Source organism: Torulaspora delbrueckii, chromosome 7, assembly GCF_000243375.1.
Source record: "Torulaspora delbrueckii CBS 1146 chromosome 7, complete genome".
Taxonomy (NCBI): Eukaryota; Fungi; Ascomycota; class Saccharomycetes; order Saccharomycetales; family Saccharomycetaceae; genus Torulaspora; species Torulaspora delbrueckii.
Genome location: NC_016507.1, coordinates 400,372 through 424,703, shown reverse-complemented (window position 1 = coordinate 424,703; position 24,332 = coordinate 400,372). Strand labels below are relative to the sequence as shown.

Below are 24,332 nucleotides of genomic sequence, written 5' to 3'. Positions count from 1 at the left end.
CTACAGTGTGCCGGTTACCTCCTTTCTTAGATCTCTCTCCAGCGACTCAACCTTGGCATCTATGACCGCCTTTCCTGCCTCTGAGGGCTCCGTGTCTACCATTTTCTTTCCACTTAAAAAAGCCGGTTTGGGAGGAGGTTTAGGTCTCAGATGAGCAGGTTTTGGTGGAGCACGAGGCCTAACCTTCTGTTTGGACTTCTCTTTAACCGACGGTTTCTCATCATGATGAGTTTTGGAGAGTTGACCACGTTTAGGCTCATCCTTCTTAGGTTCAGACTTGGATAAAGGAAGATCTTCTGATGAGTTAAGTAAATCGCGAACCCTCCTTTGGATTGATTCCTTTGCTTCTCTACTTCTCACTGAGGTTAATGGAATCTCGATCTCACTCTCTTGTCTCAGCGATTGGCGTCCTGTTGGGATCTTCGCAGCATATATGTGTTCCAATTTTGTATGCGGAACAGCGACTTGTTGCTTAGGTGCTACAGCTGGCCTTTCGCTACTTGTACTCTTTGACCTCAAACTTGACGATCTAACTACGGATGATTTATCAGCGACTGCATGGCTTTCCCTTGCTGGTAGAGATACTGATGATTTTGAGGCTACCTTGAGAGGTTCTTCCTCTGTATCCGAGGTCTGAGTTACCGAATCAACATATCTAGGCCTATCGAAAGAGGTTCTATTGGATTCAACAATCTGGCTAATGTTTCCTCTTCCGTGTCTAACGGGGCTCGTTGACAGGTGTGTCGATACAGGCGATCTCGATGCAGCCCTATGAAAAGTCTGGCTAGACTTTGCTGAAAGTGAGCTGGTGCTTGGTGTTTGGAATGATCTACCAGTGCCATTGCTACCTGCAGATCTTGGCCTCGCAGCGAGTATTGGAACAGAATTCGAAGGCACGATATGGGAAGTACTTGAGCCAAGTGGTGCTCCCGATATTTGATGCATTGGAAAACCCACTGGCTGACTTATGATCGGTACGTTCAAGACTGGCTGGGTTCTGCTGTACCGTAATTGATTCTGAGTTGACTGCTGTTGTTGTTCCATGGCTCGTAGCAAATAAAAATTCCTGACCGGACACTGGATACCTTGCATTCGGGATACGTCTTCAAGTACTTGACAAACATTCGGTCTTTGGTCCGGATTTTCCATCAACATTCTTCGAATGAGGCCCTTTAAGCGGTCGCTATATATCGGCTGTGCTGGAAATTGGAATCTTGAATGCAATATGGCTAACTCACCGCCCTTCTCAAAAGGTGTAGTATAGTAGCATAATTTGTAGAGGAAAACCCCCAATGCCCAAATATCAGATTTTTCATCAATGGGATGTCCACGATATAAGTCAATCATCTCCGGCGACCTATACTGTGCAGTGGTATTTTTGAGAACATCGTGTTGTACATATGCAAACTCCTGAGGATTCTGTGGAGGTCGAATGACACCACAGACAGATCCAAAATCACATACTTTGTACTGGCCAGTATGTGAGATCAGAACATTTTCTATCTTAATATCACGATGAATAAGAGGCGGTTGTAATGCATGCATCGCAGCTATACCTTGTGTCACTTGACTCATAATATTCAATATCTCAAATTCTTGCAGCCTGTTCTGTAACCTAGTATTCATAAAATCTATCAAACCACCGCCAGCACAATATTCCATCAGTAGGAAAACTTCATAGCTACCATTAGGGAACGATGATTTGGCGGCGTGCGAGTCGATATAAGAGACAACATGCTTATTATTCCTCAGAAGCTTCATGGCATCAACTTCCGCCCTCAAAGTATTCAGACTTGGTTTATCTGGTACGATAACCCTCTTCAGACATGCAACGTTGGAATCTATGAATGCATCTGCTGGCTGTATCTCAGCCGAATAGACCTGAGCGAATCCTCCGCTTGTGAGATAGCTTATCACTTTCGCATGATGAGACCCAACAGTCAGCACAGTTCCTGGGTTGTAATTCGGTATTTCCGGTTGATTCATCACTTAATTGTTGAATGATCCGAGGTAGTGAGATCTAGAGATGTCCCTGCAGCTACTCTCTTTAAAGACTAGAAAAAATGTCAAATAAAGCCCGAATTCAGCACGAGTTTGATCTACTCGAAAATCTAGTAGCTTTTAATCTTGGAACCAGCCTGGTGTCGAGCAGAATAGCTCTTGGTTCTTATCTTTATGCGCTGAAGAATAATTATAGCTGAAGAAAGGAGGCTTCGAATCATTTTCTATCCAACGCGATTCAACAAGAACTCTCCTATTCTTCACATAAAAGAAGACATGGAAAGAAGACCATCAAAGGGGTTGTGGTGGCTCTTTTCGGGTCAATTGATTCAAAGTGCTGAGCCTATGATACGACATGTGTGGAGTTGGTTAGGGTTCATAGCGTCATAGAATGAAGCGGCAGTGCAACAGAAGAACCGTGATGAGGGATCTTGCAGATCATCCCTCAGGGTAGCAGTACTGTAAACTTCGAATAGGCTGGGTGATTTATCAAGCGGAATGTTGACTGTTTGCTTTCTTATGAACGATGTAGATTTGGTGGGAGGTGGAAACACCTTTCAAACGTGTGAAAATGTCTTCGATTTAAGTGGGAAGCAGGGCCTATGAGAATACCCAGGAGACACAATACAATCGGGCGTTAAGAACGCTTCAGAGACTTCGCATTAAGGATAATAGAGTAGAATCATGTGAAATGTACCCGTCACCAAATGTCTAAAGTTTTCAAGAAATAACAGGTCTCTTGGCCCAGTTGGTTAAGGCACCGTGCTAATAACGCGGGGATCAGCGGTTCGATCCCGCTAGAGACCATTCTTTTTATTTAAATCCTTTTTATGTTTAAGTATACAACCTCAGTGTATGAGAGACTAGACGTAGTTGGCTAATCAACCTTCATATCATGCTGTATTTCTGCTGAGTGTTTTTATAAATTAATTCAAGACTTTGGAATATTTGAACGGGTATTCTTTAAGAGAGATAAAATTTGGATAATGAATCTTGAGCTTCAGACAACATTCTTCATATACCGTATTTAACTGCTCTCTTCTCTGTATCCAATCTGACGTTTTCTTAGTGATGAGTTTATATAAGTTCGAGGTTGATTAACTTGAAATTTTTCACCAACCGATCAGCTTGAAGAGATGGCCTCATACAGCAACCTACATACGCAGGATTTTGGCTCTGACAACTGGTGTTTGGGACTGCAACCTTTTTACAATCATCATCTATTGACAAGTTTAAGCAATGGCGAAGTTCATCACATAGATTGGGTTACTGGTAAATCAGTCAGGGTAGACCAAGCAGGCAATTCTTCCATCAACAAATTGAAAATCATTGACAGTAATTTTAACGAAGGTTCCTCATATGCAGTCGCATCTAATGACTCAGTCAATATATTAGACGTCAGATCAAGAGATAAATTGGCAAGCCTGAAAAATGATAAGAATGCTCCATTCCTCTCTCTAGATTCCCGTCATGGCATGCTAGCATGTGGTACAGAGCTTAGCGGGGTAGATGCTGAGTTACACATATATGATGTTCGAAACTGGAGTACCCCCATAAGATCTTTTGTGGATTCACATCACGACGACGTGACGGATATTAGGTTCCATCCCAGCGACCGCAACGTTTTACTCAGTGGCTCTACTGATGGATACACAAACGTATACGATTTGAAACAGCAAGAGGAAGATGATGCATTACATCAAGTGATCAATTACGCATCTATACACTCATGTGGTTGGCTGTCACCTAAAAGAATCTTCACTCTTTCTCACATGGAGACGCTTGCTATGCATGAATTGAATGATAAGAGTGATGAACTACGGGAGCCACAACCATTGGATTTCGGTGATATTAGGGAAAAATGGGGTTGTAGTTACGTGGTTGACTTGTACCCTGGTTACGTAGCTGTTGGGAGCTCACAAGAGCGTTCCAGTTTCTTAAAGCTGATGGCTCTGGAAAATGAACAAATCGAAACCGAAAAATCACTAGTGATACCCTCAGCTCACGGGGAAGAAGTTGTTAGAGATGTCTTGATTCCACCTCAAAATTGTAACATGCTTTATTCCTGTGGTGAAGATGGAACTGTAAAAATATGGAAAACAAAAGACACTGGCTTCCACATCGAACCTGGATTTTGGGATTATTCAAAAAAGATGGACGTCTTTTCAGAGGAGGCAACCACACCCGAAGCGATACCAGCAGCTTTAGGGAATGGTGTTGTTTACGAGCAAGAAGTTGAACCACCAAAGAAGAAGGAAAAGAAGAAGGGCAAGCAGAAGAGTCATGCGAAATCACGCCGTTACAAGCCCTACTGAGAAGTTTGCCCGAGTTTACACTTTCCTCAATAATAATGCTGCATTCCTTCATTTACCCTATACTCTAATTACATTTTAATAACATCTATTTAGGTTGAGTTTATGAAATCATTTATTGGACCAATCCGTTATCTTTCAATTGTTTATAGGTCTCGGAGTCAATGTATTTCTCCAATGTTGGTCCATCATTAGACATGAAGCCATCATTAGATATGCCTTTTCTGCGCCTGGTTTTCATGACAAAATCACGACTCAGGCTATTGATTGGTGCTGGCTTCAACTTGGGTATTGGTGCATCCTTATCCATAACATCTCCGGGAACTTTTCGCCATATCTTGTTCCAAAAGTGAAGTTGACACATCGCACCTCCACGAGTAGCTAATCTTAAGTCAGTTTCAAAACCTACTGACTCGATGACGGGTATTTGCGCCCTCACTTCACTAAGCGGTGTTGCAACAATCTTGTCACACCTGTATATTCTACCACCTCTACGTTTCTTGAATAGTTCTTCGATGATCGGGAGTAATACAGATTGGAAGATAATATCAACTTCAAAAATTGGCTCCAAGAGTATAGGGGATGCAGTCATGATCGCTATAGAACACGCTTTCTTGACAATGGGAATTAATTGACCTCCAATACCTAGTCCTTGAAATCCTTCTGCGTTCAACAACTTGAACTGGACACCGTGAATAGGCTCCTCAGCCAAAGGACCCTCACGAATAGCCCAGCCGAATCCTTGCTTTATTTGTTGCTTGAAAGCATTGAGAAGATCTTTATCCGTTTCATCAGGTAAGGTGTCATCAATCAGGACATTATTGCCTTGAAAGGACCAAACGTTTCGCGCAGCTAAAGAATCCCAGCCATACTCTGAACGCAAAAGTTTAGCTAATGCTTTGTGGTCTTCGATTATCGAGTTCTCAATTTTGCCCTTCATCAAGTCCTTTAGCAGGTTTTCATCCATTGGCTCGGCAGATATACATATGGATAAAGAGCCATCGCCAGTAGTAGCAGGAATGGCTGCAAAAGACTCTCCATCGCAGCTTTCAGAAAAGACTGTTAGTGGACTGGATAACTTGATTTCCATTCCTGCATAATTGCTTCTGAGGTCATAAAGCAGAGAATCGAGATACAATTCGCCAAAACCTAATATAACATGTTCGCCCGATTCCTCAACTTTAACAACAACACCTGGATAGAACCTGGAGATTTTATTTAGACCATTCAACAATTTTGGCAGCTCCTTAGGTTGAAGTGGCTCAATGACAACTCTGAAAACCGGTTCAGTAATGTAATCGAGAGGCGCTAGAAAAGGGATCCGGGGAAAAGAATCCATGGCAAGAGTTGCAGACTTAATATATGACTCTGATAGCCCTTTGACCAAGACTAACTGTCCAGAAGTTGCCTGCGTTACAGGGAAAACGTACCTTCCGCCCAACAGTGCGATTTCTTTGACAGTCGCTTGTGGGTAATCAACAACATTTCCTTGTTGGTTGTCGGAAGCGTCAGTTGTATCCGTCTGTGCGTCGTTTGCATCAACTACTCGAATCAATGCTCCAGAAACAATTTTTCCAGAGTAAATTCTTACCAGAGACCACTCGGTTCCGCCATAGTCAATGGTCTGTACTGCATGTGCCACTAAAGGACCGGTCGGATCATCCAGTCGTATATTCGTTAGACTCATGTGTTTCCTTTGAGATGCGATCGATGAATCGCCGCATCTACTCAGGGACTGAACCAGCCCACTTTGATCCCTGAACACTGTTGAAAGTACCCGCTTCAAAAGTGGTAAAGGATCAGAATTCAGGAGTTCTGGGTCAAGTTGGACTGAAAAGTTTTGCAATAAGGTCTCATTGAGAGCGTCTCGCTCGCTTGAGAGAGTGTGTGTGAATAACTTGTAAATCGGCAAGAGGATGAATTGAACGAAGGAAGATGACATAGCAGTGCTAGATGATGCAGATCGCTCAAGCTTTCCATTTTTGAAGGAAAAATCACCCCATAATCTCTTGGAGAACTCGTTCAGTTGTGACAAGGGAAGCTTTCCTGAATATTGATACTGGACAAATTGTTCAATCGTGAAGGTAAACCCTAGCTTAGCGGATGCAAAAATGATGTTATTGAGTTCTGGACTATAACGGCCTCTCGCAAAAGAATTAATCTGTTCGATTACCTGTTTTATTTTGAGATAGGCATCCGCAGGTGGTAATTTCAATTCCAAAATCAACCTATCAATTTTATTTAGCACGAAAAGTGGTTCAACTGAAGACTTTTGGCATTGTTTAATCAGGTTTTCCACGGGCGATGTGACACCTTCGACCACATCGATGCAGATAATAGCGCAGTCAGATGCAGCCAAGGCTACAGCGACCTGATCGATGAAATTGACATGTCCAGGAGCGTCCACAAGATTTATTGCAAATGATTTATCTTCCAGGTCGGTTGACAAAAAAGTGATCCCGTTCAGCTTCATAGAGACACCGCGCTCAACTTCAATTCGGGTGCTATCCATATATCGCAGTTGTTTCCATCCTTCTCTTATATTAGTTGTCAAATGCGGCAGATTCTTGTGTGATTCTATCACGAATAAATCGACCAGTGATGTCTTACCGGAATTAAATGGTCCTATCACGGCGACATTTCTTATCCTCTCAGGAATCTTCAATAATCCTAGCATATAGTCTCTATCATAAACTGTCGTGGGTACATTCTTCTTTAATTGAATGAAGATTGAATCACCAGGGGCCTTCGTATGATCCGCTTGAACTTCCACCAGAGGCTCATCCACTGCTTGTGTGTCTTGGGTCTCGACCAAAACTTCTACCTCATCACCGTACGCACTTTGCAAGTCGGTTTTAATCAGTGAAGTTGAAACTGATGGAAGCTCTTCTAAATTTTCACCAACCTGCTCCGATCTTGCTGCGTGAAGAACTAATCCTTCCTCATCCTCCCTCTTAACACTTTCTCCACCCAAAAAATTACCAAATTCATCATAGAGCTCATCATCACTCATTTCTTAAGCTTTAGGGCAGTTAATTGAAGGTTCTAATGGTAAAGTTCCTCTTTATTCAATCAGCGATGGACTTCAATATGGTGAAGAATTTCACCTCGCGCTTTCTACAATAAGTCAAGCCTCGAGGTAATTCAGACCCTACTACGATATCATCCGGATAGGTTCATAATTCAACTCGCTAAGTATTAAATCGCTGGACAAGTTACTCTTTGGAAATTTTCTGTTTCTTTCATTTTCATCTCTTATCGTTGAATATAGCGTTTAAAAAGGCTGAGAATTGGAGGAATATTTGGCAGGCAGGCTGATGCTGATAAAATATAGAGTGCTTTAAATCAGTTCAGGTACCTTCGTGGTTTTTATCCTACAATTGTGCTACAAATATGGCACATGAATACAGACTTTTGCCTGATGGATTTCGGCAGAATATAGCACATTTAGCACCAAACGAAATATTAGACAACTTGCATACAATTATTCATGAAAACTCAACCGATGTCCCAGAGGTAGTGGAACATTTTGAGTACGAACAGCAATTGGATAAGTCACTTTTGTCCCGAAGCTCTGTGGTGGGACTGGGATTTGGGCTTATGAGTCCTGTCCTGGGCATGTGCACTAGTATGGGCATCGGACTGGTAAACGGTGGACCATTCACTATAATGTTTGGATTTCCCATATGTGGTTTCTTTTCCTTTCTATGTGCCTCGTCATTGGGGGAAGTTGTCTCTAAATACCCCATTGAATTACACGGTGCCAGTGCAATGATAGCCCCCAAGTCCATCAAACCAATGTGCTCCTGGTTTACGGGCTGGCTGATGTTATTAGGCAACTGGTTCATGAGTATCGGAGTCACATTTGCAGGAGCTCAATTGATTATATCTCTAGTCAATATTGGAGACCGCGATGTCATTGCAGATGGTCGTTTGGGAATTTATACCGTTCTGGTGTACTATGGCGTGGTTACTGTCGTTGGAGTAGTGAATTTAAAGTACGCTCGTTATGTTGAAGCCATAAACAAAGTTTGCATTTACTGGATTATCTACGCTGTTCTATTTATCGATGTGCTATTGCTCTTATTTCATAGGCAAAAGTTTCGGTCACTTCCATATGCATTGTTCCACTTTGACAATACACTGTCAGGTTATAGTAGTGCCTTTCTTTCATTTATCATCGGGTTTCAGCAATCGAATTTCACTCTGCAAGGTTTTAGTATGCTTCCTGCTCTAGCAGATGAAGTCCAAGTACCAGAAAAGGATATTCCACGAGGCATGTCGAGTGCTGTGCTGATCTCCACACTCATTGGTATGATATTTCTGCTTCCAATAATGCTGATCTTGCCCGATGTCGATGGACTGTTCGAGAACACCAAAGTGTTACCTATTGTTGATGTATTCACACATTCGACAAATTCGAAATTCGTTTCCGTATTTCTCATTCTTTTGATCCTCGGTAATCTGTTCTTCTCAGGAATTGGCTCCATAACAACATCCTCTAGAGCTGTCTACAGTTTCAGTCGTGATTGTGCTATACCGAACCACCAGCTGTGGACTTATGTGGATCCCACATCCGAATCAAAAGTTCCAAAATACTCCATTCTACTGAGTATGGGCGTTTCATATATCCTGGGTCTCTTGCCGCTATTTTCCACAGCTGCATTTAATGCCTTTATCGGATGTGCCGTTCTTTGTCTTTGTTCGGCAACTCTGATACCATTGGTGCTAGTTTTATTGACAAGAAGAAGAATTCTTCGAGATGCACCAGTTAAAATAAAGTACAAGCTGGGCTGGATTGCGAACGTTGGTTCGGTCATTTGGCTCCCGTTATCGATGGTATCAGTTTGTATGCCACCGCAAATTCCAGTCACACCTAAAACCATGAATTATGCCCTGGTGGTATTCATCGCCTGTTTTGCGGGCATCATCGTACTATACTTCAAATGGGGTAAATACAATTTCAAATTGCCGTTGGTCGATAAACAGATTGAAGATACATCAACGATGTTCGAACTGGATAATAGGACATTCCCTCAAAAATCTCAACTTTTATTGAGCACAGATACTAATAAGTCCGAGCCCCAATCACCATCGGGACCCTTCGATGATAGTTGCAGAGAGGATAAGCAAGAAGAATATGACCTTGGTGATGTTAAGAAAGTCGACTTCTGATTGAGTCTCTACTGATAGCGACACCGAAACAGCATGTTCATAGTTCGTTTATCGGACGCAAAGCTATTGCTAAGCGAAAGTACATGCAGATGATATCTAGGATTTAAAAAGACCACTAGCCAGTATCAGTAAGACACCAATACAGCACCATTTCAAACAAGTATTGACTGAAGTGTGATTCTCCTTTATCTCTTTATCACCCTCTCCTTCGTGGTGATGGTGTCCTTGACTAAAACCAATACCTGTTTGAAACATTTGCAGACCGATCACTAAAAGGAAGCCAGCGGTAATGCTTAGATATGCATCCATATGCGGTTTACTGCTATTGTCGCCTTTCCTGTCCTTGAAGATTAAGTACCCAATCAGCGCGCCTAGTGGTTGTGAGCAACCGCCAAGCACACTTGTTATTAAAAGCGCCAAGAACTTATTCTCGAATGCGGCATAGAATGGTAGTGTCATTGAGAAGCCCTCCACGAAATTGTGAATACTCAAACTTAAAAAGATGGAGAATCCTAACGCCTTAGAGACTTCAGAAGATTGATTAGTATAATAGATGATGAAACCTTCTGGAAATTTGTGTAGAGTAATGACAATGCAAGTTTGTAACCCTATCGACAGCAATTTAGAAAATGGAGTTTCCAAATGGTGGTGATGATGGTGGTGGCTCTTTGCATGTGCAATTGAATCATTATTGATCGAGCTCTCAATGGAATCGTGGTCGTCACTGATGTAATTATCGGCGCTAATTGGGTCGTGTGAATGGTGAGAGTGACGACGATGTGAGTGAAAGTTCTCGCGATAAACAGGTAAATTCTCAAAATCGTATCCGATCTCATGCTCTAGACATGCCAGCCCCTGGGAATCGACATTTGCCACTTGATCTAGAGGCTCCCTCTGGCTATTATTGGAGTTTGCCATAGATGTAGTACTTTTACGCAGCTTCATTTTTGGTGCAATGCAAGTAAAGCTTTCGCCCTTTGTCATCGGGACGCAGGCTGTCAAGTCACAGCAGTCGCCCATCTGAGCATTATCCACAGTAGACAATAGATCCAGTAATGTTTGCTTACTCTTAAGAAGATGTTCTTTCGACTTGCTTCCTCTTAGAAGTGCAGTTTGTTCTCCAACCACATCCAGCGCTGCTGCAGTTTGTTCTGCTATATGCTCTGAATCAGGGTGAGGGTCTAACACCACCGGGCCTTGATCTTCGTCGGCAGCTTGGTGTGTGTGTGAGCTATGTCTTTGTGATTCCTGATGAGGTTCGGAATCGTGAGCACAGTGAACAAGCGATTCGCTCGCACGGGCATGGAGCAAGTAATTGAGAAACAAGCTCAGACACATACCGATGAGTACTCCGAAGAAGATTGTAGGTCCATTATCCTCATCCGGATCCGAAGGGGGCAACATCTTGTAAAGGGCAGTGGTCATCATGGAACCTGCGCTCAATGATAAACCATAATTGACCAATTTCGTATTTGCGCTATTCCTGAAGGCATATGATATTAGCGGAACGCATAGAGCTCCACACACACACAATAGTGATGAGATAAGCGAGTAAAGTAGCCAACGTGGTAGCTCATCCTGCTCAGACATCGTTTCGTGCACCAGATGAATAAAAAGATGATTTGGAATAACGATCAAACGGCAATACCACCATTTTAAAACTATCTCAGCCTTACTCGTCAATCCAGAACCCTGGCGTGCGACTTGTGTAATGTCTTTGCCTGATAGTCGTCCATAACGACTCTTCTTGGTGAGCGTCCATAACCTTGGAGGTATCGCCAAACAATATCTATGGTATTGTTCTCCTTTGAACGACCTTGTAGATCATCAAATGGCGCCATGTAAATGCAAAAGAAGCAGTAGTAGTGAAAATCGGCCAATTCATGGATTTTTCGTGGGACGGAGAATGTTTCTGAGCCGGATCAACCAAACAAGTACACAGTACACAGCATTCTTGTCTTTCCCCATTTTCTCGTAGCCTCCATAGCCGCTTATTCAGGTGCAGTTGTTCGAGATCTGCATTGGAAAGCACCCTTTCATCGGTTGAGCCTTCTTCTACCTACCTTAACGTTCCACGCAACTCCTCAAGTGCCACACTGGTCGAGGGCTCCTCCAAAGCATAAGATACTGCACTTTTGCATTGAAGAGTGGTTAGCTCTTTAAAAGGATTGTCTTGCACCTTTTAAGACTTCGGCGGCTAGGAAGGCCGGGTTGCAACGAGCCCTAACTTCTGAAGCCCTAAGCCCTACTATTGAGCTACAGACCTAAAATAAAGCCCTAAGAAGCCCTATGCTTCCGAAGCTCCATTGAAAATAATTCCTCAAGAGAGTTGTGGGACACATACGTCTGAGGTGTCATCGATGGGTCAAAGCAGGCGTTTTGTTGATCACTGAGTATTATTCAAGCTGCAAAGTAGTCCCTATTGTCAAACGGGATCGTGATAAATGGGTTTCGAAAGGATCTGCTGAGAAAAGTGCTGCGACTATTTCGGGAGGGAAACTAACGGTGAGACTTTGTAGGTGGGTGTTCTATCTGTTGTGTGGGACTTTTAAGTTGCTCTAGGATGCTGGGCGATTTGCTTCGTAGGGCTTCGCCTTATAATGGTGTTCATAGTAAGCCTGCGTCGCTTATTGGAGACGTTTATAGTTCACCAGCGCACTCTAATACTACTATTACCGGTGAAAATGATATTCCTGTGAAAGTGCCAGCGTTTCTTACTTATGATGAGGAATTTGGGTCGTCTTTGCCCTGTCCAACGACGTCTCCTCCCATGTTGGATCATGTGAGCGATGCGCTGAGATACAAGTTGTTTGCCAGTAAAAGCGTACCGTACAGCTTGCCATTCCAATCGACTGTGCTCTCTTCATATGCATTTAGAGTATTAGTCGCGGAAGAAACCGGGCATATGATGCATAGGAATCATTACAACGTTGTATTCGATTATTCCACGGCCAAGAGCCCAAGTATGGATCAGATACGACCTAATGAACTGAAAGAATATATCTTTGGTTCTCCAGTACGATCTTCTGATTCTTCACAGGGAAACAAGTTCAGAACAATCCCCAACTCGGAGCTAGTGATGGTTACAAGAACGTTTTTCTTCGAAGCAAGGACAAACAATAGGTTGGCCGTGTCGTTATGCGTACCGCATATATTACTGCCTGTCATTTCTGAGATATGGCCGAATATCTCGCGATGGTTTGATCAGTGCCAGGAGATTACTTTATCGATGCTAAGAGCGAACTTGTTATCCAGACATGGTCACAGACTTTCGTGTGAAGGATACTTACCCCAAAATCTGAAATCGGTCTTTCCTACGGAATGTGACAGTATAGTCACTTTACTACGGAACAACCTGATCCCATGCTTTCGGTCAACTTCTGAAATTCCAAGGCTATTCCTGTGTCCAGAGTCGTCTTATTTTTTCGTTGAAACATGGTTTAAAGATGTCTTCAATTGGATGGAGATAAAGGATGGGCCACGCTTAAAATTTTTACCAGCACTTTTGGCGAAGATTATCTGCGATTTCCAGGATCCAACAGCCGCAAAAGAGACTACAAGGATTGTAACCATGTCCGGGAATATGGTGGTGGCTAACAAATTAATTTTTATAATCTCAGGCCTCTTAAAACCGCGATTCAAGGGCAGCATTGAGATCGAAAGTAGGACAGAACTTTCCGATGATTGTTCTGACAACCATAAGAAGCATAGCATCAAGAAGGAGACAGGAAGTCACGAGAAATCGAGCGTCGACCTTTCGAAATACCTCTCGACAAAGAACGCATGGGAAATACCTAGAGATCATAGTTTGGGTAGTAAAGTATCTCTTTCTTCTGACGAATCATTGGCATACGTTATTCAGCCTTCCTCTTTGAAAAGTGTCAGTAACTCTGTCCAATGCCTTTCATCATCCTTATCGAGCCAACACGGCTCATCGTATGGGTCTTGGTTCAACAAAAGAGGCAATGGTTCACAAGCGACACTCAATAGCCCTTCCGTTAAGACAGATAACTGGGACAATCTGAGTACCACAAACGGCAACGTGCCAGGGGTCATGCCAAAGACCGCTAGCAACTCCTCATTACATCAAATCTATCTAAGAGGTTCTGGTATAACACCCGGACCATCACCTTCGATCAGTGAACTTGAGGAATACCCGTGGTTTGGTACTGGAAGTTCCCCTCGTCTTGAGAACAATCAGCCTTTGCATCCAGTGGGTAAACATAGTCTCAGTGGTGTACCACTTGGAGAACTGAACATCAAAAGGGACTGTCAGAGACTCTGTCAGGATGATCTTCTAGACAGCGCTTTCGAACGTATTTGTAAACCAGATAAACATGATCTGGATGGTAAAGAGTTCGAAATAATACCGGGCGATTCTAGACACGCAGCTTACTTGCAACTTGATGTCGATTACGAGTCTGCGCACAAGGAAAGACCCACTGAACTTTTGCCCAAGTATACAACCTACCTGGCTCATTTTAATCATTGGTTTCATCTACAAGCGTTCCCTGTGGCCCCCGATTCAGAGTCTCAAGTCGTTCTTGCCATGAGGAGGGACTTACAAGCTCGAAATAATACCAGAAGTTTACTTATCTCTCTACGATCTCGGGAAATCAAGGAACTGAGTATCATGAGGAATGAATCCGCCCCCACAGGCAGGTCACATCATGGTATAGTACAAAAGACAAAGAAGATTTTCAACAATGGGAAATGTGGAAACGTCTCTACAAGACTGCTCAACTGTATATCTTTTGTCAGTGAGAGCATTCGGAGGGCAATGTTGCTCCACGAAGACACAGAAATCGCGCCTCAACAAAGAAACGAGGAGATGATGATGATCTTTCAGTCCCTATTATACTACTCTACCTCCTGAGGCTATTTCAATTTCCCCAAGAAAGGCCTAAAAGTGACGATTTATTAGATAAATCGGTATTATTGTCACTCTTTACGAGATTGGAAAATATGTAGCTTTTAAAGATGGCCGCTGAACAATGAGCAAACAATCATCACTTTTGAGAGATCATCTGCGGCTCTATTGGGTCATTTGAGTATTATTACAATGACTTCGAGGTCTATTTCGCCACCAAAGAGTGTCCCTCCAGAACCGGCCCGCAAAATATTCGATACTTTTGAGGATAAAACGGAAGAGGCGTTGGCCAGTTTTGTCAGCTTAAATGAATGTCTTTACGCTTCTAAGAGGCTTGGAAGTGCAAAGAATAATGAATTCATGGAGTGTGATTGTTTTGAAGATTTCAGTGAGGGGGTAAATAGGGCGTGTGATGAGGATTCCGATTGTATTAATAGGCTCACCCTTATCGAGTGTGTCAATGGACTTTGTGGATCTTGCGGTGATGACTGTCAGAATCAGCGCTTTCAGAAGAGACAGTATGCGGATATTGCAGTTTTCCAGACCGAGATGAAGGGATATGGGGTCCGGGCAGAGACTGATATCGAAGCACATCAATTTATTTATGAGTATATGGGTGAAGTGATTGAAGAGGAAGAGTTTCGAGAGAGACTTGTAGAGTATGATCAGAAGAAGTTAAAGCATTTTTATTTCATGATGTTACAAAATGGCGAATTCATTGATGCCACGATGAAGGGGTCCTTGGCGAGATTCTGTAATCATTCCTGCAATCCTAACGCATATGTGAATAAGTGGGTGGTTGCCGGAAAGTTGAAGATGGGTATCTTTGCAAATAGAAAGATTTTGAAGGGTGAAGAGATTACTTTCGACTACAATGTGGACAGATACGGTGCAACCGCACAGAAATGTTATTGTGACGAGCCAAATTGTATAGGATTTTTGGGTGGTAAGACACAGACTGATGCTGCTTCTCTGCTGCCGCAAAATATCGCAGATGCATTGGGAGTTAGCAGTGCGATGGAGAAGAAGTGGATCAAGATGAAAAAGAGTCAGGGTCTTAAAATTGAGAAGGCTGTGGATAACAACTTCAACATTGAGTTTGTTGAATCCGTTCAACCGGCCGGTTGTGAAAGCCCGCACGATGTGACTAAAGTTATGAGTGTCCTTTTACAGGTAGATGACCAATTAATTGCCCAAAAGTTGTTCAACAGGCTTTATGAGATTCAAGACGAGACATTACATCATCAGGTTATCAAATTGCATGGTTATACATGTATGTTGAAATTGCTGAAAATGTTTGAAGGTGATCTTGAAGTGGAAAAGAGGATAGTTGATTTCTTGATAGCGTTACCAAAGACTACGAAAAATGGTATCACTTCATCTCAAATCGATAAAGAGATATTGCGTTTGCAGGACAAGCAGAAGCCGTTGGCTGAGGAATGTGAAAAGCTACTGGCAAAATGGAACGATTTCGAGACTTACAAGCGTATAGATAAGAAAGATATCAAAGAAGCATCTAATCGGAAAGTTGATTTACGAAGGATAAGGTTACCACCCGGATGGGAAGTTGTCCATGAAAATGGTAAACCGATGTACTATAACGCGCAAAAGAAAACAAAACTGCATACACCTCCTACAGGGTCCTCCAAGACCTTTAATGAGAAGCCCTACTCAAAGTGGGATGGTCCTACGAGAAGAAATGGTGTAAATGGAACCAAGAGGCCACGACTTGACGATGAAGAATATGAGAGGCATAAGCAGAAAAGAATGGATATGGAGAAGGAAGCGATTGAAAAGGTGAAGGAGGAAGAGCTTCGTGCTTTGAAAGATAAGCTAGAGATGGAGAATCAAAAGAAGAATGATTTAATGAAGATAATCGAAGAGGCCAATAGACAAAGAGAACTGGAAAGGGAAGAATCAAGAAAGGCGGAGAAGGAAAAGGAAGATAGAAAGTTAAAGAAGAAGAAGCAAAGTCAAACGAATCATGTGGAGCACAAATGGAATAAATTTTTTGCCTCATTAGTTCCAAATCTCTTACGAAAGTATGAACATGACAAACAAATATCACACGACAGCGCCAAACAATGTGCTAGAGATATCGTCAAGATTCTAACTTCGAAGGAATTAAAAAAAGATGTGACAAGATCGCCTCCCGATGAACCTACGAAGGAAAAGCGTGCCAAGGTTAAGCAATTCACACAATCATACATGGAAAAAATCCTTCAGAAGAAGAAGAGTCGAAGTCACAAGCATTAGCTGAACTAGACGTTTCATTCGATGCCATAGGGCAACCTGTGTATGGACAATTTGAAGGAAGAGTGTCGCGCCAGCTTAAAATTGTTATCGCCCGTTTAGGAAAAATACATGATATTTCTTGACACATCGACTATGTAATTGAAAGCATCGAATACAAACTTTAAACACTTTTGAAGATGTTTGAGCCTGTTGCAGATGGTAATACATTGGTATATAAAGCGGGAGTTTATTACTAGATTAACTTTGTTCTCTGTTTATTTAATGTTTAGTACTGCATCAACAAACATACAAAAAATGTTAGGCGACAGACATAATTTGGCGAAAAACGACCATAACAACCAAAGAATGATGGCACCCTCTCTTGAGGATGAAAACAACTACTACATCTGCGAATGCCACTCCTGTAATATTGGTACAAAATATAGAGGATGGATCCCTCGAGGATTTTTTGCAGGATTTTTTATACCTTTACTATGGTTCTGCAACCTGGTTATTTATTTGTATACCCAATGGCATTTGAATCACGAGCCAACGCATGCTCAAATAGCATTAGAAGAATTACCAAGTAACCACGAGTTCCAATCAAGGATTAATGCTTCTAACATAACGCTAGACAAGAGTACCATTGAAGAGATTGATCGTGTTAACGAGAAAACCACAGTTTTGGACGATCCAAAGGACCATAAGGACTGTCCTAAATACAATCTACAAGATTACAGGAACCAATTTCTCAGACAGGTTGCCTCCGATATTATCGAGTCACACGGAGTTAAAAGAGATCACTACAAAAAATGGACCCAATGGTCCCTCCTCGGTATCGTGACTTATTCAGTGACTACAGTACTCGCCGTCATCGCTTACAAGCCCAGGTAAGCTCCATTAGATAGATCGTCGAGGCTCATTTTTTATTCCTCGAGACCTCCAATTGTGCGCGAGTTTCTGTGCACCGAGGGGCACAAAAACTCGAAAATGCCAAGCTTTGGCAAATGATGTTGCTGAGAGATATTTGAAATTCTCGAAGGCAGCCAATCTGCATCTGAACTGAATTAATGCATCCCATCCGGGCTGTGTAAGTGGCAGGACACAAGTTTTCTTTGTTATTTTTAAAACACCATGCAAGCTAGGGTCTGCTTCCTTCCTTGAAGTATTAAACACTCTTGGCAATCTAAATTTGTCTTGGCTTGATTTTTTTAGTGTCGATCAGATCAAGAATTCAAAGATGCTAGTCCCCGTCTGCTTAGTATCAATAGTATCTGCCCTTTTGCAAGTGGCCAATGCTGAAGTACAGGCATATGATAAGATTGACTTTTCGAATGTTGGATTTGCAGGTACTTTTACGCCCGTCAAGAAATTCTCTAAGATTGACAGCGATGATTGCTCGTGTGAAGTTGCAGATAAACAATGGTTCTCTGGTACCAATGCCCCTGTGTCCGATTACCTATCAGTTCATTTCCGTGGTCCTCTAAAATTAAACCAATTTGCGTTTTACGATTCTCCTTCATTTGTGATAAGTGACTCCGATTCCTCGAGCGATTGGACCCGTCGTGCTTACTACAATTCTACTAGTCAGACCGGTGAGAACGTTACATTTTTGACAGGAGCAGGTGATGACTCTAAGTGTCTCGGCAAAGCATTGACCTATGCGGATTCCGATGGTACTTCGAAAGCTTCCTCGGCCACTCTATTAAAAGACGATAATGAAATCACATCAGACCAGGAATTTGTGATCTTCTCAAACGTATCATGTCCCAAATCGGGTCTAAATAAGGACTGTGGTGTTTACCGTAGTGGCATTCCAGCTTATTATGGGTTCGGTGGTGTAACAAAGATGTTCCTCTTCGATTTCGAAATGCCAAGGGAGTCGCAAGCGAACAGTTCTTCTTTCAGCTACTACGATATGCCCGCTATCTGGCTTCTAAATGACCACATTCCAAGAACTTCCCAATACCCAACAAATGCAAACTGCTCCTGCTGGGCTAGCGGATGTGGTGAATTCGACATCTTTGAGGTCATGAACGGTACAGAACGCGATCACTTTTACTCTACTTTCCACACTTTCCAGGGTATTGAGATCCTGGGAACAGGTATCCAATCCTACGGTTACATTCCAAGAGACACCGAAAGTTCCATGAAAGGTGGTGTGATCTTCGATTCTGCTGGTAACGTTGTTACATTCCTATCTAACTCTACGACGTTTGACTCCTCACTCACGCACAGCGACATCGACACTATCTTCTCCAAGATTTCCACCGACGAGACATACTCCAGCGCTCTGATGACGATCTCGGCCACAGCCCCATCGACATCGGCCAAATCCTCAGGATTCTCAATCTCAACTAAGACCAACGGACTGTGGTACTATCTTTTCACCCTATTCACAGCTCTGACACAAGTCTTTATGATCTGAGTCCTACACTATTCATAGAGCTACGTATAACTATAAAACAACTTTCACGCAAGACTTCCCAATAAGCTCTACAATGGCCAACCTCACCACTGATTACTGCTGTTTGAGGTTTGAAGTGTCAGTAAATTAATTTCTGTCACCTTTAATTTTTCACTTTTAATAAGAGGCGATGCGACAAGAAATCTATTAGAACACCAATTGGGTAAGAAGTATCAGCTCCAAGAATGAACATTTAGGGCCTCGAATGGCATCGAGAGTAATAGAGCGTGGAGAACTCTATCAATGGAAATACAATTGAAACAGCAAGGGTCCCTGCGTGTTACTGCGTGTGTGATATAAAACTGCAATGATGTGATGGAACAAGAATGCTAGAGGTTATTGTTCAAGGCTGCAAGATGTCTTATCAGTCGACTATTTTGGGTCTTTTTTCGATCGCAGTCTTGCTGCTAATCCCCCCAATGGCCTGGCATACACAGAGTAAAAATGTGCCAGCGATGATATTAATTATATGGCTTTTGGTTATGGATATTTCATTTATTGTGAGTGCAGCAATTTGGAGCGGTGATGATTTTATGACTAGGTGGGATGGAAAAGGTTGGTGTGATATTGTAACTAAATTACAGGTTGGAGCTTCCGTTGGGATTTCATGTGCTGTTAGTAGTATTGCATACAATTTGCATGCTGTTTTGAAGGCGGATTCTGTGTTGCTAGAGGCTACTTCTTGCAGAAAGATATGCAGGGATTTGGCTATGTGCCTTGTTCCCCCAGTTGTGGTTATGGGGTTGTCGTATTTTGCTCAGACTTATAGGTTTGGCATCGCTCGTTACAACGGATGTATTAATCTCATGTCTCCGACTTGGGCCACAACAGTTTTCTACACCATGTGGCCTTTCTTAGCCTCACTGGTCGGGGCAGTATATGCTTCTATGGTGCTTTTCATATTTTTCAAGAAGAGGAAAGACGTTGGCGATATCCTACATTGTACCAATTCGAGATTAAATTTGACTAGGTTTGCAAGATTACTGATTTTCTGCTCCGTTGTGATACTGATCATGTTACCTCTTTCGATTTATGGGGTTGTCGGAGATGTCAAGCATTATAACGGTCATTACAGTTTTAAAGAGACTCATTTAAAGGCCCTCTGGAATATCATACCCAAGTATGATGCAGGAAAGACTTTGGCGACCCTTTGGTTGTATCTTGCGATGTCATATCTAGTGTTTTTCATATTTGGATTGGGTGCAGATGCTTTGCACATGTATGCAAACTTTCTGCGCTACATCAAGCTGGGCTTTATCGTCGACTTCATCAACAATTCAATCCAAAAGAACAAAGAGGGAAAGATCAACAAGTTGCTGGGAAAAATCTCCACTTCCGAATTCTCTTCGGATTCTTCTGGTGAAAAGACCTCTGGGTATTACACATCAACTACTCCGCAATCAAAGGCTAATTTTGTCCTGGATTATAAGACCCCTTATGATACCAAGAGGAACGAGAGAAGGAGAGAAAGAAAACTGTTTGGAAGAAGTAAAGTCAGGAACCTCTACACACCTGAGGAAGAAAACACTGATGTGGTCAATACGTTCATGCCATTTTTCTCGGAACAAACTGTAGACGAGGACAGCGTGTCGTTGGACGGGCTATCTCAACTTTCACTGAGCAAGACGAACGGATTACAATGTGATCTTGAGAGAAATGATGGGCTGGCTGAATACAATCCTCATACATTTGAAACTCAATCAAGTTTGGATGATTCCAAGACTGATACATATACATTGTCTCCAATTTCTAACAGATAACAAATGCGGTACCAAATATAACAGTGGTTGCCGCTACTTTTCAAATTTTGAAAGTTACGAACCGTTAATATCAATATACGAGTCTTTTAGTTTTTTTACTGCTTGGCGTATTCATCAACATTCACAATGTAGTTGTAGATGAACGCAATGGCCGACAAATGGCTATCGGCATTGACGTGTTCGTTTACAGAGTGAATTGTCTTCAACACAGTACCGTCAGCGATAGAAGCCGTAAATCTGTAAATGTTCTTTGTCAAATTCCAATAATATCTGGTGTCAGTGTTACCAGACATCAGGGCCGTAGAGACATACAATTCAGCATCGTCTTGGTTAACGAAAACACCATTTTCAAAGACGTTTTGAATGGTACCTGCCAAAATTTCCCAGACTGGCCCCGAACTTGGAGAGACTGGAGCCGGCTCCAAGGACTTAACTACCTTAATGTCGATATAGCCGAGTTCAGTAGCTGGAATGATGAACTCACCATTGTGGTGCAAACCGTAACCGTATTTCTTGGCGATTTGTTCGGCGTATTGTAGATCCTGGTCCACTGTAGCCTCCACAGATGAGTGAATCTCAACTCTGTGGTTAATCAAAAAGCTGGTTACTTCAGGTAGAGCATTTGCCTTGATACCACCGTTGAAAATATCAACAGCTCTGGTGGTTCTAATCAAGTCACGGAACCTCGAATCCTTCATCAAAGCTTTTTGCAGAAGCTTACTACTCAACTTACTTTTTGGCGCCTTGATAATGTGATTCCTCAAGTGCCTAGGAACCTTGTTCGAGTGTTCAGCTGCACAGGTCAACAAGCTAAAGATTGGGTTGTCAATTTGGAAATCAGGGTCAAAAGGATGGTCTTCCAAGACAGTGACAAGATCTGCCGCAACACCAATGGTGGTGTGTTCTGGCGGAACTGAAGAGTGACCACCTTTACCATTGACAGTCACAATAACGTCGACGTAACCTTTCTCAGCGTTGATTGGAGAAGCAACATAAACACCTTTGTCCACTGGAGCGATTCCGAACCCTTCATCGATAATGGAAAAGATGCTGTCCTTTCCGTAACGCTTTTCGATGAAAGGTGCTAAAGTCTGAGCACCCAAGAGCCCGCTTGACTCTTCATCAAAACCAAAGGACAACAAAATGGTTCTCTTTGGCTTGTAATCATCGTCCAAGAGTTGCTCAATAGCTTCCAACTCTGCAATCAACAAGTTCTTACAGTCATTTGAACCTCTACCCCAAATGATATCGGTCTCTTCATCGTAATGACCTGAGAAAGGTGGGTACTCCCACGAGTCCCATGTAACTCTGTTCACTGGAACCACATCTTGGTGGGCCATGAATAAAACAGGTTTCAAATCCTCTTCAGAACCCTGCCAAGTGTACAAAAGTCCCAACTCGTTAACTTTCTCAACCTTCAAATTCTTGTGGACCAAGGGGAAGGTCTTCTCCAAAAACCCATGAAACTTGTAAAACTCGGCATAATATTCAGGGTCATCTGCTGGTTGTGGATTGACATCCTTAATTTCAGTAGGAATCTGAATAGCCTTTGAAAGCTTCTCGATAGAGAACTTCTTAAATTCAGGGTCGTGTAAGATCAAATCAAGCGAGCGATTGAAATTTGGCACAAGAGGTTCAACCTTGCCACATCTAGAACTCTTTTCAGCGAGCGAATTTGTTGAAGTCTCACCAGTGAGAATAGTACCTAATGCTAGTACCGAACCCAACGCAGCCAACAACTTCCAGTGTCTCTTCAACCCAGAGCACTTTCTTCCAGACTCCAAAGACTTATCCTCTAGTCTAATAGCCATCTATAATACAATTTAAAGCAAATTTGACTATCTTAAAGTGGTGATTAAAGGATTAAAATTACTCTTGATAAGCTAAAGTCTCTTATCTAGGGGTCCTGGCAGCCACAGGTCATTATAGAGTCGCCAATTACGAAACCAGCCATCGGTCATAAAACCATTCAACTAGGCTACTTAGCGACTCAGCCGGCCCACTATCGTCTTCGTAATGCCTCTTGGACCACTGATGTGTTGTATGAAGTAACCCTCTATATGACGCGACTGAATAAAAACGCGTTCTTGTCCAATACTTTACCACATATCCAGTTGAGAAACAATGGCTAGTGAGACACCAAGGATCGATCCCCGTGAGATAGCTCAGAATTTGCACCCTGTGTTCAGGCTCATTGCACAGGTTAAGTCGCATCCTTCAGAGAATACGCTTGTGTTGAGTTCGCCGACAGATGGTGGTGAAATGATCACATTGACCAATGTAAGAGTGTCTATGAATAAGCAGTTCGAGAGTGGTTCGTGGCATGAATTTGTATGTCGTTCAAGCGATAGTGGTGATACTGAGTTTTTGGTATTGGATGCTGTTCCATGTGTTTTGAAGGAGAACGAACAGATCAGTATAGAAGGTATTGTGACTTTACAACAGCTAAGTAAGAAATTCCCAGAAATCTATTAACGATTTTAACTATATAGTCCATATGTATACAAAGGTTTTGCGTATTCTATTTGATAAAAGCCCTTTTACGCAAGTTGATCTTTCTTGTTGAGAGACTTTGTCTCTCCTTAGGATCCTTCCAGCCACCGTTGTCTGATGGATAAGGTGCTGGTGTAGCCATATTCATGCCACTGGGGAGTGTATAGGACCAACCAGGCGTGAGAGTAGTTTCCTGTTGTAAGGAGTTTATGAGCGAAGAATAGTAAGTGACCGCACTCGTAGCGAATCTTCTGGTCCAAGTCGTGGCAGTTATCTTCGTGACTGGTTGCATTTGCATTGGTGCAAATCTTGAAATACCAGTTTGTTGTGTATATTGCAATGTGAATGAACGTGTATCGACACTAGCAGCAGTCGTACCCGTTTGAGCTCTAGTTTGACCCACAGGTTGGGTAGTATCAGTGAAAGTAACTGTAGTGGTTCCTTTCATGTCGGTCAATTCAAATCTGGGCGAGTAATTGATGGTATATTGTTTGTTGTCAGCGTCGAGTGCCGAAAAAACTTGAATATAGTATTGTCCATCACCTGTAATACTAGAATCAAATTCCACCGTATAGCTATAAGTCCCGTCATCCCCTTGTTCAACATCATCTGGAGAAACATTATCTTTCAAGACTTTGACTTTTTGGATATTAGAGTTGGGACCGTTCTGTAACTGAAATAGAAAATGATCAATCTTATCGAACGGAGGATACGCGTTATTATCCATCCACTGAATTTCGATACTAATAGTACCACTACTACCAGAGAATTCAGAGTTGGCCTTTGGCTTAACAACTTGGGCATCACCTGCAACAAATCCAGCCAGAAGTGTTATAACGGTCAATAGGAGCGAGTGTATCGACAACAGCATCTTTCCAATGGTCTAGACGTCTTACAACAGTTACTGTACGTTAGCCAAACAGCTTGATAGACAGCTTAAAACGATAGATCTTTTAGATCTCCAAGCATTCTTCAACTTGCCAAAGCCTCCATAGAATGGTTAATTAAAGACAACTTCG

General features: G+C 42.4%; 13 protein-coding genes and 1 non-coding gene across 14 annotated transcripts; 9 read left to right on the top strand and 5 right to left on the bottom strand.

The window, feature by feature from the left end:
* Window positions 1-1,986, bottom strand: TDEL0G02150 (Ark/Prk/Nak family serine/threonine-protein kinase; the record flags this gene model as incomplete). Its single annotated transcript, XM_003682745.1, has 1 exon — window positions 1-1,986. The coding sequence occupies one exon, from the start codon at window positions 1,984-1,986 to the stop codon at window positions 1-3; it is 1,986 nt and encodes a 661-aa protein (XP_003682793.1).
* Window positions 1,987-2,734: 748 nt separating this feature from the next.
* Window positions 2,735-2,808, top strand: TDEL0Gtrna5I. Its single transcript has one exon. It is a non-coding gene; the product is annotated as a tRNA-Ile (tRNA).
* A 329-nt stretch (window positions 2,809-3,137) lies between these two features.
* TDEL0G02140 (uncharacterized protein) lies at window positions 3,138-4,316 on the top strand (the record flags this gene model as incomplete). The annotated part of the gene is made up of 1 exon (XM_003682744.1): window positions 3,138-4,316. The coding sequence occupies one exon, from the start codon at window positions 3,138-3,140 to the stop codon at window positions 4,314-4,316; it is 1,179 nt and encodes a 392-aa protein (XP_003682792.1).
* A 112-nt stretch (window positions 4,317-4,428) lies between these two features.
* On the bottom strand, window positions 4,429-7,326 carry SNU114 (U5 snRNP GTPase SNU114; the record flags this gene model as incomplete). Its single annotated transcript, XM_003682743.1, has 1 exon — window positions 4,429-7,326. One exon carries the CDS (start codon window positions 7,324-7,326, stop codon window positions 4,429-4,431), a length of 2,898 nt encoding a protein of 965 aa, XP_003682791.1.
* A 380-nt stretch (window positions 7,327-7,706) lies between these two features.
* On the top strand, window positions 7,707-9,488 carry TPO5 (Tpo5p; the record flags this gene model as incomplete). Its single annotated transcript, XM_003682742.1, has 1 exon — window positions 7,707-9,488. One exon carries the CDS (start codon window positions 7,707-7,709, stop codon window positions 9,486-9,488), a length of 1,782 nt encoding a protein of 593 aa, XP_003682790.1.
* Window positions 9,489-9,584: 96 nt separating this feature from the next.
* Window positions 9,585-11,078, bottom strand: ZRT3 (Zn(2+) transporter ZRT3; the record flags this gene model as incomplete). The annotated part of the gene is made up of 1 exon (XM_003682741.1): window positions 9,585-11,078. One exon carries the CDS (start codon window positions 11,076-11,078, stop codon window positions 9,585-9,587), a length of 1,494 nt encoding a protein of 497 aa, XP_003682789.1.
* A 973-nt stretch (window positions 11,079-12,051) lies between these two features.
* LST4 (Lst4p) lies at window positions 12,052-14,364 on the top strand (the record flags this gene model as incomplete). The annotated part of the gene is made up of 1 exon (XM_003682740.1): window positions 12,052-14,364. One exon carries the CDS (start codon window positions 12,052-12,054, stop codon window positions 14,362-14,364), a length of 2,313 nt encoding a protein of 770 aa, XP_003682788.1.
* Window positions 14,365-14,550: 186 nt separating this feature from the next.
* Window positions 14,551-16,614, top strand: SET2 (histone methyltransferase SET2; the record flags this gene model as incomplete). The annotated part of the gene is made up of 1 exon (XM_003682739.1): window positions 14,551-16,614. The coding sequence occupies one exon, from the start codon at window positions 14,551-14,553 to the stop codon at window positions 16,612-16,614; it is 2,064 nt and encodes a 687-aa protein (XP_003682787.1).
* Window positions 16,615-16,875: 261 nt separating this feature from the next.
* On the top strand, window positions 16,876-17,487 carry ASG7 (Asg7p; the record flags this gene model as incomplete). Its single annotated transcript, XM_003682738.1, has 1 exon — window positions 16,876-17,487. The coding sequence occupies one exon, from the start codon at window positions 16,876-16,878 to the stop codon at window positions 17,485-17,487; it is 612 nt and encodes a 203-aa protein (XP_003682786.1).
* Window positions 17,488-17,833: 346 nt separating this feature from the next.
* TOH1 (Toh1p) lies at window positions 17,834-19,021 on the top strand (the record flags this gene model as incomplete). Its single annotated transcript, XM_003682737.1, has 1 exon — window positions 17,834-19,021. One exon carries the CDS (start codon window positions 17,834-17,836, stop codon window positions 19,019-19,021), a length of 1,188 nt encoding a protein of 395 aa, XP_003682785.1.
* A 395-nt stretch (window positions 19,022-19,416) lies between these two features.
* On the top strand, window positions 19,417-20,820 carry STE3 (Ste3p; the record flags this gene model as incomplete). The annotated part of the gene is made up of 1 exon (XM_003682736.1): window positions 19,417-20,820. The coding sequence occupies one exon, from the start codon at window positions 19,417-19,419 to the stop codon at window positions 20,818-20,820; it is 1,404 nt and encodes a 467-aa protein (XP_003682784.1).
* A 95-nt stretch (window positions 20,821-20,915) lies between these two features.
* On the bottom strand, window positions 20,916-22,631 carry CPS1 (Gly-Xaa carboxypeptidase; the record flags this gene model as incomplete). Its single annotated transcript, XM_003682735.1, has 1 exon — window positions 20,916-22,631. One exon carries the CDS (start codon window positions 22,629-22,631, stop codon window positions 20,916-20,918), a length of 1,716 nt encoding a protein of 571 aa, XP_003682783.1.
* A 313-nt stretch (window positions 22,632-22,944) lies between these two features.
* On the top strand, window positions 22,945-23,295 carry RFA3 (Rfa3p; the record flags this gene model as incomplete). The annotated part of the gene is made up of 1 exon (XM_003682734.1): window positions 22,945-23,295. The coding sequence occupies one exon, from the start codon at window positions 22,945-22,947 to the stop codon at window positions 23,293-23,295; it is 351 nt and encodes a 116-aa protein (XP_003682782.1).
* Window positions 23,296-23,341: 46 nt separating this feature from the next.
* On the bottom strand, window positions 23,342-24,184 carry KRE9 (Kre9p; the record flags this gene model as incomplete). Its single annotated transcript, XM_003682733.1, has 1 exon — window positions 23,342-24,184. One exon carries the CDS (start codon window positions 24,182-24,184, stop codon window positions 23,342-23,344), a length of 843 nt encoding a protein of 280 aa, XP_003682781.1.
* Between the last annotated feature and the right edge of the window lie 148 nt (window positions 24,185-24,332).